Source organism: Gymnoscopelus braueri (assembly GCF_963280865.1).
Source record: "Gymnoscopelus braueri genome assembly, chromosome: 15".
NCBI lineage: Eukaryota > Metazoa > Chordata > Actinopteri > Myctophiformes > Myctophidae > Gymnoscopelus > Gymnoscopelus braueri.
The window spans coordinates 4,538,968-4,556,467 of NC_137620.1; the positions used below are offsets into that span (position 1 = coordinate 4,538,968).

General features: G+C 43.2%; 1 protein-coding gene across 1 annotated transcript in view; it reads right to left on the reverse strand.

The window, feature by feature from the left end:
- Nucleotides 1-17,500, reverse strand: part of ablim2 (actin binding LIM protein family, member 2) — a 147,941-nt gene that overhangs the window by 118,274 nt on the left and 12,167 nt on the right. Inside the window, exon 2 of the mRNA XM_080452056.1 lies at nucleotides 4,858-5,010. Coding sequence (XP_080308182.1) covers nucleotides 4,858-5,010 — 153 coding nt within the window. The remainder of the gene's footprint in view (nucleotides 1-4,857; nucleotides 5,011-17,500) is intronic.

Below are 17,500 nucleotides of genomic sequence, written 5' to 3' on the forward strand. Positions count from 1 at the left end.
GTGTGTGTGTGTGTGTGTGTGTGTGTGTGTGTGTGTGTGTGTGTGTGTGTGTGTGTGTGTGTGTGTGTGTGTGTGTGTGTGTGTGTGTGTGTGTGTGTGTGTCACGTGCACACAAAAAAATATCTGTGATTTGTTAAACAGCGGGAAAGGAAGGAGAACCCGTTGAGGTTTTACCCATATGAAATATCCAAGACTATTCTATTGCTAGTTTGAACCACTTCTAATACTCATTAATCTCATACAAAAAAAACTATGACTGCGTCCCACTCCATAACATATTCTACACACGAACACACACCCACTCACACACATACTGTACTATAGGGATGAGTCCGACTATTCGAATATTCGAATAGTCGTTTGTAAGTTCTTTTTTAAAGTTCTGTTGCAAAGGCTGTATTGTTTATTTCACCACATCTTTAATAGTTTAGTTATAATGTAAAAGATGTACATGCTACTGTCTGTTTTTTCATAAATGAATGCCCACACTTCGTCATATCACGTCACACATATTGTGTCACCACAAAAGCAGCAGCAGATTTGTTTTGCTATTTTTGAATTTTGTTTTAAGTCAAAGTAAAAGTGAAAGTCTATCTGTGTGGGTTTTATAAATATTATGAAAACTGTTTGACCCGATGAAGAGCCTTGGCTCGAAACGTTGTCAATAAATTCACATTGGAGTAGATGAGTGTGCGGGTTTATTGTTTTTCTTTTTATAAATATTGAACCAATGAATAGCGACTATATTGGATCCACTGGAACACTTTTTTGAGTGGTGCCAACCACTCACAAGGACTGACTTTGTGTGTGTGCCTGTCCGTTCGTCCGTCCGTCCGGGTGTCCGCATGTTTGAGCATGGCCTCGACAGCTGCAGCTGATTGCAACACAAAGATGCAACCAGTTACACTAATTAAACACTAATTAAACACTAATTAAACACAAACAGGAGTGAAGGCACCACTCACTTCACACTGGGTGTGATTTTTTTCCATATTTCCTGAAAGGTTAGGGTATTGGACATACAAGGTTTCCACCCGACAGCGAGGATATACAGACGCACAGATGCACTCACAGCACAGCACAGTCGCTGCTACAGGGTCACCCTACACCCACACACACACCCAGGGGCCTTAAGCCTCACCTTGCTGTGGAATTGCTCCTGACCTGACCTCTTGCCTTTAAACTCTACCCAATAGATGGGTTTCCTGTTTGTAAACATGAGAGGATGATGCGCGCGCAGTGGCGGGATGAGCCTGTAGAGGGCGCTATTACCCGCAGCAGCTCTGGCCATTGTACACTCATAAAATAAATGGTCTTCACCAGGTTTAATGAAAGTAGATTAAATGATGCAGTTTGTAATATCTTCTTTACTCAATAAAAATGATTTGTCGGAAGTTGGATCTGTTTGTATATAATAGCAGCATTATGCCTATTATGCCTATAATAGCAGCATTATGCCTATCTAAATCCCGAAAATAACAATAGAGTGAATGGCGCTTCCGGTTCGTTCTCCCCCGCGCATGCGCAGATTGCGCACTCTGCTCTGTGATGACGTCGCGCGGAAACCCATCTATACCTCTCTCTCTCTCTGCCTGCCATGCTGCACCACTAGCACAGTGGTTCTCAACCTGTGGGTCGGAACCATTACTGCATCAAAAAGTTATCAACAAACTATACTATAGAAACTGGTCAAACATTGGCCAAATTGTCAAATAATATAAGAAAGAGGCAACATTTTTGGAAATAGCTGATCAACAAGCTCACAGTGCCTCACGTTGCGAGACATGGCGAGCTTGTAGATCGTCTAACCGAGTCAAACTAAATGTAATGCCTCCACTCCTACAATTCTAAGTGCTTGTCAAGGTGGGGGGTCCCCAGTTCAAATATGATTATTTTGGGGAGGGGGGGGGGGTCCCCAGTTCAAATATGATTACTTTGGGGGGGTCCCCAGTTCAAATATGATTATTTTGGGGGGGGTCCCCAGTTCAAATATGATAATGTTGGGGGGGGTCCCCAGTTCAAATATGATTATTTTGGGGGGGGTCCCCAGTTCAAATATGATTATTTTGGGGGGGGTCCCCAGTTCAAATATGATTATTTTGGGGGGTCCCCAGTTCAAATATGATTATTTTGGGGGGTCCCCAGTTCAAATATGATTATTTTGGGGGGGGTCCCCAGTTCAAATATGATTATTTTGGGGGGTCGCGGGCCTGAAAAGGTTGAGAACTACTGCATTAGCACGCTGCTTTAAAGCCAATAGCGTACAGCTATTACATAGCCGTGCCGCTATAGGCTTTAAAAGCAGTGTGCTAGCATGACGGCCTACTGCATGGTGCCTGTTTGTTCATTGCTGGCTGGGGAATCATATGACTGTGATTACTGCTGCTGCTCTGGCACTATCACTATCACTTATGTATACACATGTCTGATATCTGCTGTCTAAGTGATGTCTCTCACAGCACAAGAGACTGATTCTAAACATGCTGCTAATGTTTATATGTGCTGCCATTGTTGTCTCTGCTGATGCTACAAAAAAGGAATTTCACCCACTCTTTTGGTCTGTAAACTTGCAGTGGTGGGGAAAAGTACTCAAATTATTTACTTAAGTAAAAGTATCAATACTGCAATGTAGAAATACTCGGTTACAAGTCTGGTATTCAAAATGTACTTGAGTAAAAGTACAAAAGTATTGGCATCAAAATATACTTAAAGGACCAAAAGTAAAAGTACTCAATATGCAGAATGTCCCATTTCACAAGTTTTCAAGTATTTGATCTACAAGCTCACAATGCATTGTGAGCTTCTAGATCGGCTTTTTTTTCAAATGGCTGAAATATACTGCTCAAGTGGTTAGTGTGTTTTGTAATAATAATCAAAATCAACAAAGTAACTAGTAACTAAAGTTGTCATACAATTGTAGTGGAGTAAAAGTACAATATTTTCCTCTGATATGTAGTGGAGTGTAAATACTGAAGAAAGTACAAATATTGTACCTAAGTACAGTACTTGAGTACATGTACTTAGTTACTTTACACGACTGATAATGTTGAAATTGAAGTTGATTTTGGAAGAGCTACAAAGTGCAGTCATACTTCAAAGTGCAGCGACTGAGCAGCCATGTGTTGTTGAATAGCGGGCTAAATGAAATGGGCCTCTTCATGAATGCACTGCATGGAGAGAGGTCCAAGCTTTGCCTGCGCTCAAGAGACGCGAGGCGTGAGTCACCAGGATACACTCACAGTACAAACAATTTGACGAGTAAAAGGAAGCCGCAAAGACATTTAACCCATTAAGACCGGGAACGCATCTGTGTGTCATTTTTAGATTTCCTTGGCTACTCAAAAATAGCAGATATACAAGCTCATAGCGCGGCACCGAGTGCCGCACTATGAGCTTGTAGATCTGCTATTTTTGAAAAATCGTGAAAATTCATGGCAAAATCTTGCATTAGATATTTTTTTAAACGAACATTTGTAAAATATTAAGTTCTAGGAACCCCCAGAAGCAAAGATTTGAGTTATAAATGTCCGCACAAAAAAAAAGAAAACAATTCAAATATTTTTCGTGATTTTTCAAAAATAGCAGATCTACAAGCTCATAGTGCGGCACTCGGTGCCACGCTATGAGCTTGTATATCTGCTATTTTCTAATAGCCAAAGAAATCTAAAAATGGCACACAGATGCGTTCCCGGTCTTAAAGAGTTAAATCATTTTTATGAGGGCGAAACATTCAAACAAGTTTGAAAGTACTTTACTCAAGGTTGATCCACTGCAAAAGCGCAATTAGCATGTCAGGGCTAGCGCTCCCAGAAAGGTACGTCAGTCTATTTTTTTTACGAGAGGGAGTACCTACTGTATTATGTCCCTTTCATCAACAGTTTACCTTTCACCTCAATGTAAAAATAAACACTTAACCACAGGAACCCTAGCGTCACTAATTGATGGCTTGTCATAATAGGTAAACATTGAGCGAAAATAGGCGGGGCGGGGGGAGGGGGGGGGGGGGGCGTATGAGCAAGTACATACCCTTGGGGGTCAATGACATTACATGATATAGGCTTTGTGTGGTTAAGCCCTGTATATACGTGGTCATACGACAAATGCCCAAAACAGCCAATATACTGTACAATAGAGGTGTGCATTGGCACTGCCCTCACGATTCAATTCGATTACGATTCACCAGGTAACGATTCGATTCGATTACAATTAACCTTGTCATAATTCGATTCGATTCGATTCGACGATGCATCGCGATGCATCACACTTTTCTATATTATTGTACAACATGGAAACTTTTTCATCAGTCAATACAAGCAGTCAGATATACTGAACGACATATAAATCTGCCTGCTTCTCTGTGCAATTAGCAATATGATTAAAAACAAAAATATATATATATATATATTAAGAAAATTAAATAAAAAAACATATTTTCTTTTTCAAAATCGATTATTCGATTAATCGATTATTGACATTTGTGAATCGATTCATAATTGTCCATGTCCGCATTGCGATTAATCGATTATTTTTGACACCACTACTGTACAAGAGCGAAAGTAGCCTATTTATATTTATATACATAATAATCTCTTTTGCCTATAATGACACGCCCAACATAGGGGCGCAAGGTTGAAAGTGGTCTCACATTCAAGGTCATGAGCATTCATTTAGCAGGCATATAGCTATGTTCCCTGTGACCTTTCACAGCCACAAAGTGTCAAGTGGTATCTGGCAGCGTGACAGTTCTGGGGGTGGCGGGGGGGTGGGGGGGGGGGGGGTCTTAGGGGTCACAGGGGTCGTGGTGGGAGGTCGTGAGGGGAGGGGAGGGGGGGGGGGGGGTCGTGTGAGTCGTCATACCTTTGCAGACGAAGCACTTGATGTGGAAGTGTTTGTTTTGGACGCGCAGCACCTCTCCCTTACACGGCTTCCCGCAGTTCTGACAGGGGATGGGGCCTCCCTTCTGCTTCGGCTGCTGTTCCAGAGGGCTGTGGACAGCCTGCTGCTGGAACACTGCAGAGAGAGAGAGAGAGAAAGAGAGAGAAAATGTGTTAGATCATCAGGGAATTCCACTGTGCATATTGTACAGTACAATCGAGATACTGTAGCTAGCTAGATATGCTAGGGGGAGTGGGGAAAAAATGTATTTGCATACGAATCGCGGTTCTCATGTTGGACGATTCAGAATCAATTCTCATTTTCCTATTTTTTTCTTTTTTTTTCCCTGTATTTTGTATAATACATTTTTTGAGAAAAATACATTTTGAATCGGAAAAAAAGTTTTTGAATCGAGAATCGTTTTGAATCTGAAAATAAATGATTTTGAATCGAAGAAAAAAAAAACTTTTTGAATCGAGAATCGAGAAAAAAATCGGAATCGTGACCCCAATAATCGGAATCGGATCAGATAGCAGACGATTCACAGCCCTAATGGATGCTGATCCACACACACAGACACGCACACGCACACGCACACACACACACACACACACACACACACACACACACACACACACACACACACGCACGCACGCGCACGCCCCCCCCATCCCACACACACTCACACATACTGTCACACATACACACAAATACACTTCACACTTTACGACGTTATGCTCCTCTCGTTTCTTGTTCTCATAAAAGCAGCATTCTCATCTGCATGCACATTTAAAAAAACATCCTCCTCAAACATCTGGCTGGCTCTGTGCACCGCAGGGGGCTCTCTGGCTACATCCCACCATCCCTCAGCCTCTCTCAGCCAGCCAACATCCTTTCTGTTAAAAAAAAAAAATAGAGACCGGGGGCCTAAATACAAGCACGTCATCCCCCGTGGTGGAAAAAGTACTCAAATGTTTTACTTAAGTGAACGTATCAATACTGCAATGTAAAAGTATCCTGTTACAAGTAAAAGTCCGGAATTCAAAATATACTTGAGTAAAAGAACAAAGGCATTGGTATCCAAATGTACTTAAAAGTACCAAAAGTAAAAGTACTAAAAGGTTTGAAAATAGCAGATCTACAAGCTCACAACGCGTCGCATCGCGACGCGTTGTGAGCTTGTAGATCGGCTATTTTCAAATAGCCTAGGTATAAAATAGGGCTAAAGCTGTTAATACATGTTTTATAATGTAATAATTTATATCTGCAAAGTAACCAGCAACTAAAGTTTTCAAATAATTGTAGTGGAGTAAAAGTACAATATTTGCCTCTGAGATGTAGTGGAGTAGAAGTAAAAGTATTGACAATTGGAAACTAGTAACTAGTAAGTAATGTACTTAGTTACTTTACACCACTAGTCAGCCCCCGTGTGTGATGAAAAACCAAACAATAAAGTCCTAACCAGGTCCCAACAGGGACTGGACTTCCCTGGAAGAAGCCCTCTCTGGTCAGAGAATGGCCCTCACATCTTTGCCCAGGCTGCCAGCCCCACGGAGAGAGAGAGGCCCTGCCCAATCGCCCGATACATAGAGTTGACAGAGCAGATCAAGCTTTGAATAAGAGCTTCTTTGTGCCGCCCCCCCCCCCCCCCCCCAAAAAAAAAAATCGTACTGCTGCGGCTGGCCCGACCGGTTTTCATATAGTAGGGCCCTCCGTTGGTTACCGGTAATTGGGGATGAAAAGGCAGGGGGAGCTGTAACGACGTTGACAAGACTGATTCAGAGAAACGCAGAGGGTATGGGGGGGGGGAGAGAGAGAAAGAGAGAGAGAGAGAGAGAGAGAGAGAGAGAGAGAGAGAGAGAGAGAGAGAGAGAGAGAGAGTAGGGAGAAAGTAGGGAGAAAGGAGCATTGGGACATGGTGCTTAGCCGGAATTGTATTTCACAAAATACATTTCTGCATGATTCTCCTTTCCAATTTCTTCCTCTCTCCTGCTCTCTCTATTTCTGTGTGTCTCTCTCTCTCTCTCTCTCTCTCTCTCTCTCTCCCCCAAAATGATATGTATTTGGCCGCGGACCCCCATCTCAAATATGTTGCTCCAGGGACCCCCAGAAGCACAGATTTGAGTTACAAATGTTCGCTTTAAAAATATGATTACATTACCTGCCAAAAACGGACATGTCCGTCGTTTAAAATACACCCGTTTACCGCCAAAGACGGACATGCCCGTCTTTTCAAAATAAAAGTCTTTTTTTCCACACAGAACCAGAGATATCGCTATCCAAAGATTTACTGCTCCATTCACTCCCTGGCTTATTACTTAAAAATCCTGTATCTCGGCTCCTGTGTGTGTAATGAGGGGATCACCGTGAGGACGGTGATCACAGAAAATATTTTGTGACTACTTAAAAAATGGTTAAAAAAGGTTAGAAAATCTTAAAAAATGCTGACACTGGGTGGGAATAAAATAAAATAAACTCGTGCAGGGAATGTGTTAAAAAATGTGCTCAGATTTTCACGATTTTTCAAAAATTGCAGATCTTCAAAAATTTAAGATCACTCGGTGCCGCGCTATGAACTTGTGTATCTGCTATTTTTTAATAGCCAAAGTATAAAAGGTTCAAATTATTGTGATGCTATAATAACACATTTTGCTGGGGACCCCTTGAAACACCCCCAAGGACCCCTGGGGGTCCCTGGACCCCACTTTGAGAACCAATGGCGTAAAGCGTAACCTCTAGTAAAAAAACACTGTACACACAAACTGCATGGACCATAAAGATGAAAACAATCCCTGGCCTGTGCTTGCTTGGCCTGTCTCTCTATCTTTATTCTTCTCTCTCGCTCTCTCTCACCTATATGTTATCTCTCTTTCACCCTGAATCGCAGAGTAGTTCATTATCAGTCCTTCGAGGTAGAGGTCGTCCCATATGGATTTTTTAAAGGCCAATACCAAGTCGGGGTCAATATTTTGTAGAACAGGAAGACCAATAGGAATGTACCAAACGATTAATTTCTCTCTCTCAAGGATTCCCATAACCATAATTAATGTAGCAAACTCTGCCTTGTCTGTGTACGTGACTTTCAGTCTAGGCATACGTGTCATTAATTTAATTAGTATCTGATACTTAGATTAATGATTGAAAATGTTAGAAATATTGTTGAAAAAATCTGAAAATCTTAAGAAAAACGTTCAGAAAATCTGAAGAACAACTTTCTGGAAATCTTTGACATGCCCGAAATACTAGGGACATCAGGCTGAAAACAGTTGCTGTGTCATGCCCTGCCATGATTTTCATTCTCTTTAGATAGGTCAGTGGTGTAAATTAACTACTAGTACATTTTACTCAAGTACTATACTTAAGTACAATTTTGAGGTACCTTTACTTTACTGGAGTATTTTAAATTTCCAATACTTTTACTTTTACTCCGCTACATCTCTGCGGAAAATGTTGTACTGTTACTCCACTACATTTATTTGAAAACTTTATTTACTAGTTACTTTTTAGATACACATGTTTATATCATAAAACATTAACCACTTTAGCCCTATTTTATACCTAAGCGATTTGAAAATAGCCGATCTACAAGCTCACAACGCGTCGCATCGCGACGCGTTGTGAGCTTGTAGATCGGCTATTTTCAAACATTTTAGTACTTTTACTTGTGGTACTTTAAGTATATTTTGATACCAATACGTACTTTTACTCAAGTAACGTTTTGAACAGAATTTTTAAACTCGAATTAAGTAATTCGAGTTAATTAAAAGCTCACTCGAATTAATTAATAAAAGTAATTTGAGTGAAAGATGCGCAAAGCATTGACAAAGCATTGGCAGATTCCGCCCCATATAGGTCAAATAAAAGTGCGGTGTGACCGTGCCCTAACAGAGTATTTTTATATTGTGGTATTGCTACTTCTGCTTAAGTAAAATATCTGAGTACTTCTTCCACCACTGTAGATAGTCCACTTGCAACAGCTTGACCCTCGTGCCGCCAACCCCCCCCCCTCCCGACACCTGTTTTCCATTCGAATCGACGTTCCTAAATTATTCACCAAAGTGGACAAAAAGCCCTCTTATCTAAAAAAAATCCTGTGGTCAGAGTATAGAATATAACCAAAACAACACATGGCAGTAGAGGGTTTCCTCTCGAAGCCGTCAGATCCACACCGCCAGATAACACAGATACCGATCCGACGTGATTCTCGGTTTACCTGCATGAATGTAACCCCTGGCATACAGTACACGCCCCGAATCGAGACCCGAGAGGTAACGTAAGCTACCCGTCTTGAGCGGCGAACATGTGTGCAAGGACACCCAATAAAGACAAGAATTTAGAGAGCGGAGTTTCACTGCCTCATAAAATGGGGGGTCGAGATGATTGTTACCAGGTGGCAGAGTGAGAGATGCATCAGTCCAACAGTGAGAGAGAGAGAGAGAGAGAGAGAGAGAGAGAGAGAGAGAGAGAGAAGGGGAGTAAAGGTCAATTTGTGAACAGCATGTCACACTATGAGAGTTAGCGTCGAAGTGTCCTTGAGCGAGACTCTGAACCCCTAATTGCTCCCGATGAGCAGGTTGGTGGTGCCTTGCATGGTGTCCTCCGCCATCGGTGTATGACTGTGTGTGTGAATGGGTGAATGTAATGCACAGTCTATGTAAAGCGCTTTGGATAAAAGCGCTATACAAATGCACCATTTATCATTCACTATGTGTCTCACGACATGAGACACGAGTTTTGAGCACCGACTCGCCGAACAGTGTCGCCACAATATGTAAACAAGGTCGTGGATATAGTCCCCTGCATCTCCGGAAGCTTACTTCGTCAACCAAGCGGATTAAACGACATTTTACAAATCTGCAACCTTTTCTTTTTTCCAATGTGTCGTGGAGGACCTCCGCGACAAATATTTGGTTGTTTTGACGAAACGGTCGTCGTGCAATGCGTCGCTCGACACTCGACACACCTGGAACGCATCTGTGTCATTTTAGATTTCTTTGGCTATTCAAAAATAGCAGATATACAAGCTCATAGTGCGGCACCGAGTGCCGCACTATGAGCTTGTAGATCTGCTATTTTTGAAAAATCTTGAAAACATTATATTTTTTATTTTTTTCAAAAAACTGTTAGGATTTAGAAAACATTTTTAAGAATCGCCTCAGGTCTTAATGGGTTCAGTGGCTAAAAGAAGGACTGATTCTATACTGTGAGGGAGGAATGTGGCGGCATCGCTACAGTTACAAGGCGTTCCTCCGCCCTCCTGGTGTTTAGACCAGCATGCATCGCTGAAACCCTGCACCTCTTGTGTGTCTTCACACTTCCTGTCAGAACAACAAATAGGAAGGGAGGGGGCGGGGCCGCTGGTGAAACAGCTATGATGATGATCTTTTGGCCAGATGAGGACCACAGTACACAGACCCCATGCAACATAAAGACACATACAGTAGGTGACCATGGTGCCTCAGCTAGTTGATTAAATACATAAATAGAGATGGGAGGTTCAGTCATCATCGTTGCTGTGGGGTGGAAACCTCATATATGTCCAAAACCATCACTTTTTAGGAAATGTAATGCACTGGTTCCCAAACTTTCTTGCTCGAGACCCAAAAGAGAAATTTGAAAACTAGTGAAAAAATTGCAGATCTGTGTGGAGTTTGCATGTTCTCCCCGTGTCCCCTAGTGTAGGTACCCTCACAAAAAACATGCTGGTCTCTATACTGCCTCCACCCTGGTCAGCCGGGGCGCCTGATGGAGGGGAAAGGAACTGGTTGGAATAACGCGTTCCTTCCACGCGCTACGTCCTACCGGCTCTGGGCTGTCCCTAGGATGGCAGAGGGAGTGTAGTGCCCAGGATTACTTAGAGAATGGACCCTTCGCTAAACCCCACCCCAAAAGCGATTGTCCAATGCCAGCTTAGCAACCGTTGTTAGCCTGGCATAGGTCTGGCAAGCTTTCGTCACCTGCCGTAGCTGTCAATGTTATTTCACCCTCACACACACAATCATTTGCAACATAATAGCAAGAATAGGAATACCACGATAACGCAATGGTGACTATGAACCAGCAACAGATTCCACGTACCCAAAATTGTTGGGAGGGTTCTTTTCCCAAGCTGAAATCTGCGCTTAAACTGCAAGGCTGCATGGCTGTGTTGTTGTACACATACACAGCTTAACGTGGAGAAAGTTACACGACTCACTCGCCCAGGTGGTGTCAATAACAATAATCGCCGTAATCGTAACAAAATTACGAATCACAGCGCTGCCTGTTTCGGATTCTGCACGTTAAAGCATATTAATTCATTTGTTCGTCTATTTATTAACTGCTACTGTAGTCTTACCCTGCGGTACATGAAAAAACCTGTTAAACTCATCAATTAACTTCAACCTGGTGTTTGCACTTTCTCCATTTACGGTCCGTACATCTATATAAACGTTCAGATTTCAAATATAAAGTGCTTACCCTATGGCCACGGATGTTACAATTATGCACGGGACTCTCAAAAGTATCCGTATATTCTGTATTGTTCAATGAAAAGCATTTTAATCCGATCGGTGGCCATTTTCTCATAGAGTTATAATGTATCAGAGTGCAATACACCTACCAACCGATAGGGTCACGCAGTTGAAAGCATATGGAGAAAATGGCCACCGATCAGAATAAAATGCTTTTTATTGAACAATACGGATGATACGGGTACTTCTGAGAGCCCGTACATAAATGTAACATCCGTGGCAATGGGATAAGCACTTTATATTTGAAATGGAGAAAGTGCAAACACCAGGTTGCACCAGTTCATCTATGACGGTCGAGACAGACGACCGTCGTGTATCCATGGCTATTATTCCCTCTAATATTTCCTGTGTTTTTAGTTTATTGAAATAATGTCATGCACATTTGTCCAGTGCATAGCCTACTGCAGGCCTTGTTGACTTGATTTAGAAGAGATTTTGAAGCTCTTGCTCCTGAAATGATAGATTATGTTTAAGGGGAAAAGCCGTCATTTAACATGCAAGTCAATGGGTGAGAAGCAGAGTTTGCCAGGCCTGGGTGTGACTAACCTCGCACCACCAGTCACACGCACCACCAGTCACAGAGTGGAGTGGGTGGGGCTTAGCGAAGGGTCCATTGGCACTGGGTGAAAAAAATTGGGTTGCAAAAAAAAAGAAAAGAAAAAAAGGCAGAAAAAAATGCCAATTATTTTTTTTTTTTCTTACATTTTTATCCCACGATTTTGTAACCCTATTTTTTACACCCAGTGCCAATTGTCTATGTAATCCTGGGCACTACCTTCCCTCTGCCAACCTAGGGAGCCCAGGGCCAAGCTCATGCCTCCTTCAATGCATGAGAGCCAACTGACCTTCTTATCACCTGACAGGGGAGAGTTTCCCTGGTTGGACGTAGCGCGTGGAAGGACCACGTTATTCCAACCAGTTCCTTTCCCCTCCATCAGGCGCCCCGGCTGGCCAGGGGGAGGCAGTATAGTGACCAGGATTACTGCATGTTTTGGTGAGGGTATCTACCCTAGGAGACACGGGGAGAACATGCAAACTCCACACAGAAAGGCCCTTTCACCAACCCCACCTAGGGTATGGGCACTGATGACGCGGAGGAGAGAACACGCCCCCAGCGCCCACAGCGTCCCCTGCGGGAATCGAACCCAAGACCTTCTAGCTGTGAGGCGACAGCGCTACCGACTGCGCCACCGTGCCCCCTACAATCTCCAATTTTGTCTTACTTTTTGAAAATGTTTTGAAATAATAATTCCATGTTTTTGTATTAAAAGAAAAAAGAAAAGGGGGAAACAATACATTTACTCCCACAAATGGGTCCCGACCCACCGATTGGGAAACAGTGCTCTAATGTATTATTTAGTACCAAGCTCTTGTTAATACTTTTCATTGGTTAAATATTTACAGTACAAAACCCACAGACAGACATAACCACTTTCATCCTGGCGTCCCTATTTAAGGGTATGTAAGTTCACTTTTTGCAAACACAGGGAAAACATACAAGGTTTGTGCCCAGCAGTGATGATATGATGGGTCTGAGTCTAGCTCACGGCTTATGACGCACTCTCGGCTCTACTGTAAATGCTTTGGAAACAGTGGTGGAAAAAGTACTCAAATGTTTTACTTAAGTAAAAGTATCAATACTGCAATGTAGAAATAGTCTGGAATTAAAAATGGACTTGAGTAAAAGTGCAAAGGTATTGGTATCAAAATGTACTTAAAGTACCAAACGTAGAATGTACTCATTATGCAGAATGTCCCCTTTCACAAGTTTTCAAATGTATAAAGTGTATAAAAATCATTTGAAAATAGCAGATCTACAAGCTCACAATGCGTCGCAACGCGACGCATTGTGAGCTTGTAGATCGGCTATTTTCAAATGGCCGAAATTAATTTGTGTTTCAAAATCTACAAACTAGTAACTAAATGGCCGAAATTAATTTGTGTTTCAAAATCTACAAACTAGTAACTAAAGTTTTCAAATAAATGTAGTGGAGTAAAAGTACAAAAGGTACTGAAGATTGGAAACACTCCAGTAAAGTCAAAATTCCTCAAAAGTACAGTAATTGAGTAAATGTACTGCTCGCGACTTATGACGCACTCTCGACTCTACTGTAAATGCTTTGGAAACACATTGTAGCGCTCAGCGTTTCTCGCACAGTCGACAAGCCAGCGGCGTGTCGGCTGTGTGCCCTTTGGCTGATCTGTGAGACTAATAGTGAAGCCACGAGCTGGGTGTCACAAAAGCTACCGTAGGTGAAGGAAATGAATAATGGAACGATAGCTCTCCTCTCTGCCCCCGTCTCAAATCCTGTTCTGTCTCATCATTTCCTTTGATCTGTTTCCCACTGCAGACTCGTGCACCTGGAGCGCTTTTTATTACCCCTCTCTCTCTCTCTCTCTCTCTCTCTCTCTCTCTCTCTCTCTCTCTCTCTCTCTCTCTCTCTCTCTCTCTCTCTCTCTCTCTCTCTCTCTCTCTCTCAATGGGTGAGTTTGTAGATCAGCTATTTTCAAACAGCCAAAAATATCAGACAGGGCAATAACATAGTAGTCCAATATCATGATGTGATTCTGAAAAAGGGACATTCTGCATAATGTATTGTGTACATTTACTTGTGTTATATTTAGTATATGTTGATGCAAACACTGTTGTACTTTGACTTACAGTAAGTAAGAGAGATTCTCTCTCTCTCTCTCTCTCCCCCCCTCTCTCTCAGTCTCTACATCAGTGTATGCACAATGCACGTATAAGCGTGTGTGTGTGTGTGTGTGTCCGAGTGTCCGTGTGTGTCCGTGTGTGTCTGTCTGTGTGTGTGTGTCTCTCTCTCTCTCTCTCTCTCTCTCTCTCTCTCTCTCTCTCTCTCTCTCTCTCTCTCTTTCTCTCTCTCTCTGCCATGCAGTTGTCCATATCATCAATCAGCTGGGCGGTGTGTGTTCTGTGGGTTGAAGCGCTGGTGTGAATGTCCGCCGTCCCAAAGGTCACAGCCAACCACAGCAACCGGGCAGCAATCTGAGCTATGCACCGCTACATTATCTGCTGTGCACTTCTTTACTACACACTGTATCGCAACCTGCCTACACACCGCACCACGCGCGCGCTCTCTCTCTCTCTCTCTCTCTCTCTCTCTCTCTCTCTCTCTCTCTCTCTCTCTCTCTGGGGTATAGAACGGGTGTAGTGTGTAGCATATAACCTACGCTCTCAAGCAGTATGGCTTACACATGGCCAAATATACCCCCTCCTGTGGCTATATGTGAGCGGGCTATACACGTTAAAGCCACACACACACACACACACACACACACACACACACACACACTCAGAAATATGCACGCAACCCTACAGTTCTGTTTCCTTTAGCACGCACACACACATACATACATACCTTCACTTGTCTTTGCGCACACATACAGTACACACACACACACACACACGGTACCTATACACGAACAGACTCTCGCAAGAATGCCAGTCGCCCCCCGGGTAGCAGCACCCACCATTGTAGTAGTTATACAGTGGCACATACGGGCGGCCGATTCCTTTTACAGAAGCCGCTACTTCTAACTCTCTCTGCACCCCCCCTCCGCCCCCCCTATCCTCCTCACCGCCGCGCCGCCGTCGTTCCCCCTAAAAATAGAATGTTCCCTCAACCAGGGGATTCCACGGTGCGGTGCAACATGCTGATGGGTGGGGGGTTGGGTTGTAAGGCGCAGGGATGGGCTGCATGGGGCAATCAACGCAGGGGTAATGACCTTGGGGGTAGGCTTTGGGCGATATTATGAAGAAATCGAATCACAGTATTTTGACCAATTACCGTACTGATTGCATTTTTCAAAGCCAAAATAGCCGATCTTCACGCTCACAACGTGTGTTGTGAGCCTAAAAACAATTAACACAAATAATGAATTACATTTCACAAGACACCCCATTCGGATGCTATCAATGCATTGAATGGGACATTATCACGTTTTATCAGACCATTGAATGGGCGAAGTAGGCGACATACTGACCTACCGACGGAGATGACTTATAAAGTTAGTTTCGGTTTCGGACCATGTTGTGACGTTCGCTTGAGCCTACTCAGCGCCGTTCGAGTTATGTACCGATAGGCACAGAATTGTAAATCATGTTGTGGGGACTCAGACAATTCTTTTTGGATTGCCATGGACTTTCTCAGGCTCAATGAAGGATGGCCCCATGACCCGGGAATCATCTTGGACTACCGTTAGGCCACGGTTTGCCGCCTCCCAAAAATCCACCTGTGCCGTCATGCCTGCAACATGACGGCATTTGACCCTCTCAACCCTACAGGGCCAACAACCACAGAAAGCTGACCTCCGACCTAGCCGGACTGAAAACAGCCGGGCTGCAAAACCGGGATTTCCCGGTTTTGCAAAAAGTGACGCTGAGTGCCAAAACCGGGATTCTCCGAGAAGTCAATCCTTTTTTTCTTTTCATTTTTTTCCACAAGGGGGGGGGGGCTAGCACAGCTCTAGAATCACCCACGGTTACTCTGAGAAGGAAGGGACAGATGGATCACTGTGCCAAAAAAAACTGTCTCCCATCCGCTCCCATTCTATCTCCTTGCAAAAAAGACTCCTTAACTTTTTTACAGGGGAGAAAAACGAGTCCCGTTCGATCCGAGATCACTCCACCCTGGTGACTCGTGTGAGAGATGTTATTGTTCCAGGCGTTAGCCAGGACCATCCACCATCGTGCACGCATATATCGTTTACAGTCGGGTGCTCTTCGTGGAGTCTGCAGCTGTAAACAGCGTAGCGTTACAAACGGTGAGATCTCTGGAACTCAACGTCACTTTAAAGAAAAAACCTCTGGCACCCAATGTGTTAAGTACCCCCAAATTAATATTTGGCCGTGGACCCCCATCTGAAAATATGTTGTAGCAGGGACCCCATACAAGATGTGTGTCAGAAATGTTTAAAAAAAAATGTAATAGCTGATGTATAGGGTTAAAGTAGTTTTGATGCCGTACAAACAAATTTTGCTGTGGAACCCCTGGGGGTCCCCGGGAAAGACGCCACTTTAAAAACAGCACCTAGGAAAGACAGAGAGACGCCTCATGAACAGCCTCTCGAAAAAAGGATTTCTCAAGGGCAGAGAGACACGGGAGGGAATGTAGGCCGGTTTCCAAGACGCACCAATCTGAATGAATTAATCCATTGAGACCGGGGACGCATCTGTGTCATTTTAAAGATTTATTTGGCCATTCAAAAATAGCAGATCTACAAGCTCATAGCGCGGCACAGCTTGTAGATCTGCTATTTTTGAAAAATCTTGAAGATTTGTGCAAATCTTTGAATATGTATACATTTTTAAAGGGAACATTTTTAACTCAACTCGTTGCTTCTGTGGGGTCCCTGGAACAACATATTTTGAGATTGGGGTCGGTGGCCATATATAATTTTGGGGGTCCTTGACATGAAAAAAGTGTGGGAACCACTGATTATAAAAAATCAAAAAACTTTTTAGGATTTAGAATATATTTGTAGAATCCCCCAGAAGCAAAGATTTGAGTAAAAAAATTGTAAAAAATATATATATTCAACAATTTACTAACTTTTTTTTTTTAATAGCAGATCTACAAGCTCATAGCGCGGCACTCGATGGCGCGCTATGAGCTTGCATATCTGCTATTTTTTGAAAAGCCAAAGAAATCTTAAAAATGACAAGGATTAATGGGTTAAAAGGTCTAAATGGGTTAATGAATATGGGCCTTTGTGTGGATAACATATGATTGCCTCCGCTCCTGTGACAGTGGAGTCAATGGATCTGTTCTTCCAGCCAGAGGACAAACCCAGGACAGCACACAGGACGGGGACAGGGGGGGGGGGGGGTTTGCTACTGCTTCCCACATGTTTGCTGCAGCTGCCTCGGTTGGAATGTTTTGGCTTTTGTCTCCGGTTAAACTACTTGTTATTTGGAGCGATGGATGTCAGAATCACGTCTCTTCGTGATCGAGCGACGCGATAGGTCAAGCAGCTGACACTTGTGGTCTAGGCCGTTACCCCACACAACGGTCACCTTCCAAATCTCATTCGCTAACAAGCTACGCATATACGCCCTAAATCCTAATGGTTCAATCTAGACCAGGGATATT